We start from the raw sequence: 2676 nt of genomic DNA, 5'->3' as shown, positions 1-2676 counted from the left end.
GTGTGTGTGTGTGTGTGTGTGTGTGTGTGTGTGTGTGTGTGTGTGTGTGTGTGTATATCATACTTATATTTATATTTACAGAGTAGCTGAAAACCAAGTGAAGAAAATCATTTACCAAACATTAAAAGCTGTAAATTTCTGTCATCAACATAAGGTAAGCCACTTAGTTAAACTTAGTATAAATACACCTTACAGCAGGTTGAATTATCAAGGGTTGGTTCTCACACTGACGCAAGGTTGCAAATGTGTTGTGTAGAGAGGGGGAAGTGCAGTTGATAGAACTTTACCCATGCCTACATCAAGGAATGGAACTTTCTAGGTGTCAATCTCTATGGTCCATGATCTCTCAAGATATATAAAGAAGCACAGGTTTCTTTCATAACCCACCTGCGACTGCAAGTGAAACTAAACATAGAGAGATTGGATCTCACTATTTCTTCCCATGTCATTCTAGAGTTTCCTTTCCATGTGTACTCCCCATCATCAACACTTTATAATCCAGCATTCATCTTCCTCCTCCTCCTCCTCCTCCTCATCATCATCATCATCATCATCATCATCATTTAACGTCCATCGCATGGGTTGGACAGTTTGACCAGGGCTGGCAAGCTGGAAGGCTGTACCAGACTCCAGTCTGATTTGGCATGGTTTCTACAGCTGGATGTCCTTCCTGATGCTAACCACTCTGAAAGTGTAATGGGTGCTTTTATGTGCCACCATACACATCTGTAATAACATCACACTCATCTTTCTTGCACACGCTGACTGATATTCAGAACCTAGCTGCTCTCTCAGACCATTTTTGCTGTGTCTTTATACACAGGTACATCTCATCTCATCTTCTTTGTCCACTTATTCCTGAGAGGGTCATGGGGGAAGAGTCCTCAAGCACACCTTCCATCAGGTCCTGTCAGAAGCAAGGCAATTGTCTTCAATTGATCCAGCTGGGTCCCCAAGCATGACCAACTGAACTCATAACTATTATCCAATAATCTTGCTTGTGATCAATCCCCACCTGCCAAAGCAGACATTGGAAGTCAACACAGTCCTCTGGATCCTCAGATCCTGTAAAACCATCCAACCCATGTTAGCACGGAAGACAGATACTAGATGATGATGACAATAAATATGTGTACAAAGGTGATGAGCTGGCAGAAATGTTAGAACGTCAGGAGAAATGCTCGGCGGTATTTCGTCTGTCTTTACATTCTGAGTTCAAATTCCACCGAGGTCAACTTTGCCTTACATCCTTTCGGGGTCAATAAATTAAGTACCAGTTGTATACTGGGGTCGATCTAATTGACTGCCCCCCCTCCCCAAAAATTTCGGGCTTTGGGACTAGAGTAGAAAAGATTAAATATAAGTATGTGTGTGTCTATCTGTCTCTGTCTGTCTGTGTGTGTGTGTGTGTGTGTGTGTTTGTGTGTTATCCATGCATACATACACATAGTACAACTCATTACTCTCCTGTACAGCCCCTTCTATGAGGACATTTAACATGCTACAAATAGCAGTCAAATCTCCCTCAGGTCTAACTCAAAAACAAATCCTAGAGACACTATTTTATGCCAAAAATAAAGATGGAATCCACACAGTTGGAACACATTTGATTATAGAGTCACTCAATCAAGGCTGATCAATAACTAAGAAACAATACTACCACTGCTGCTGACAGCAACGAAATCGATGACAGTATTGTTTCTTGGTTATTGATTGTCATCACCATTGTATTGTCAAATAAATTCATCAACATGAGCTATCAAGGAAGCTCTTATGTGGCAATTTGACCTGCTAGAAATAGCAACCAAATTTCTTTTAAAAATCATGCCATATATTATCAACAAATAGTATGGTGAATAATGTGGTTCTGAAAAAAAAATATGATGGAATGGTCATGACTGGAACACCTTTGATCGCAAGTCTGCTTGATCACTAGACGGGTAGATGGACTTGGGTGGTAAAATAACAATTGCAACATCAATACCTCCTCTCCCCACCAACACCACCACCACCACCACCACACACCATCCCAAATCTAATCCGTTCTCATTGTCTCCTTGTTTTTCTCCCACCTTTCATGTTAGTGCATCCACCGAGATGTGAAACCAGAAAATATATTGGTCAACAAACAAGGACATGTGAAACTGTGTGACTTTGGATTTGCCAGAGTTCTTAGTGAGTAGCTGTTGCCAATGGCAACTCATTTTTTTCCATTTCTCTTTATTTATTTATTGAATCTGTAAACAAATCCCCACCGCCGCCACCACCAAATACACAAACATACAGCACATATCCACATACACTTTTTGTAACCTATTCTTGTACCTTATCCACTCCTTTGTGGAATGGCAGAATTGTTAGAGCGTCAGAAAAAAAATTCCTTGTGGTATTTCATCAAGCTCTTTATGTTTTGAGTCCGAATCCTGCTGAGGTCAACCTTGCTTTTCACCTTCTGGGGTCAATAAAATAAAGTACCTGTCAAGTACTGGGGTTGATATTATCTATTAACACCCACCCCTCAAAATTGCTGAATTTATGCCTAAATCAAAAATTATTATCAATTGAAAACTATTATTATTGTTGTAATAATTATTATTGTTATTGTTATTGTTATTGTTATTGTTGTCGTCGTCGTCGTCGTCGTCGTCGTCGTCGTCGTCGTCGTCGTCGTCGTCG

The 2676-nt window shown here is 40.3% G+C and overlaps 1 protein-coding gene across 1 annotated transcript in view; it reads left to right on the top strand.

Moving 5' to 3' along the window:
* Positions 1-2676, top strand: part of LOC106873113 (cyclin-dependent kinase-like 4) — a 37587-nt gene that overhangs the window by 31958 nt on the left and 2953 nt on the right. The window contains exons 3-4 of the mRNA XM_014920342.2: positions 82-154; positions 2085-2175. Of these exons, the coding sequence (XP_014775828.1) occupies positions 82-154; positions 2085-2175 (164 nt within the window). The remainder of the gene's footprint in view (positions 1-81; positions 155-2084; positions 2176-2676) is intronic.

The sequence above is a fragment of the Octopus bimaculoides genome, chromosome 11, assembly GCF_001194135.2.
Source record: "Octopus bimaculoides isolate UCB-OBI-ISO-001 chromosome 11, ASM119413v2, whole genome shotgun sequence".
NCBI classification, from domain to species: Eukaryota; Metazoa; Mollusca; class Cephalopoda; order Octopoda; family Octopodidae; genus Octopus; species Octopus bimaculoides.
The sequence above is the reverse complement of the archived record's forward strand: the minus strand, read 5'-3'. Positions and strand labels throughout refer to the sequence as shown.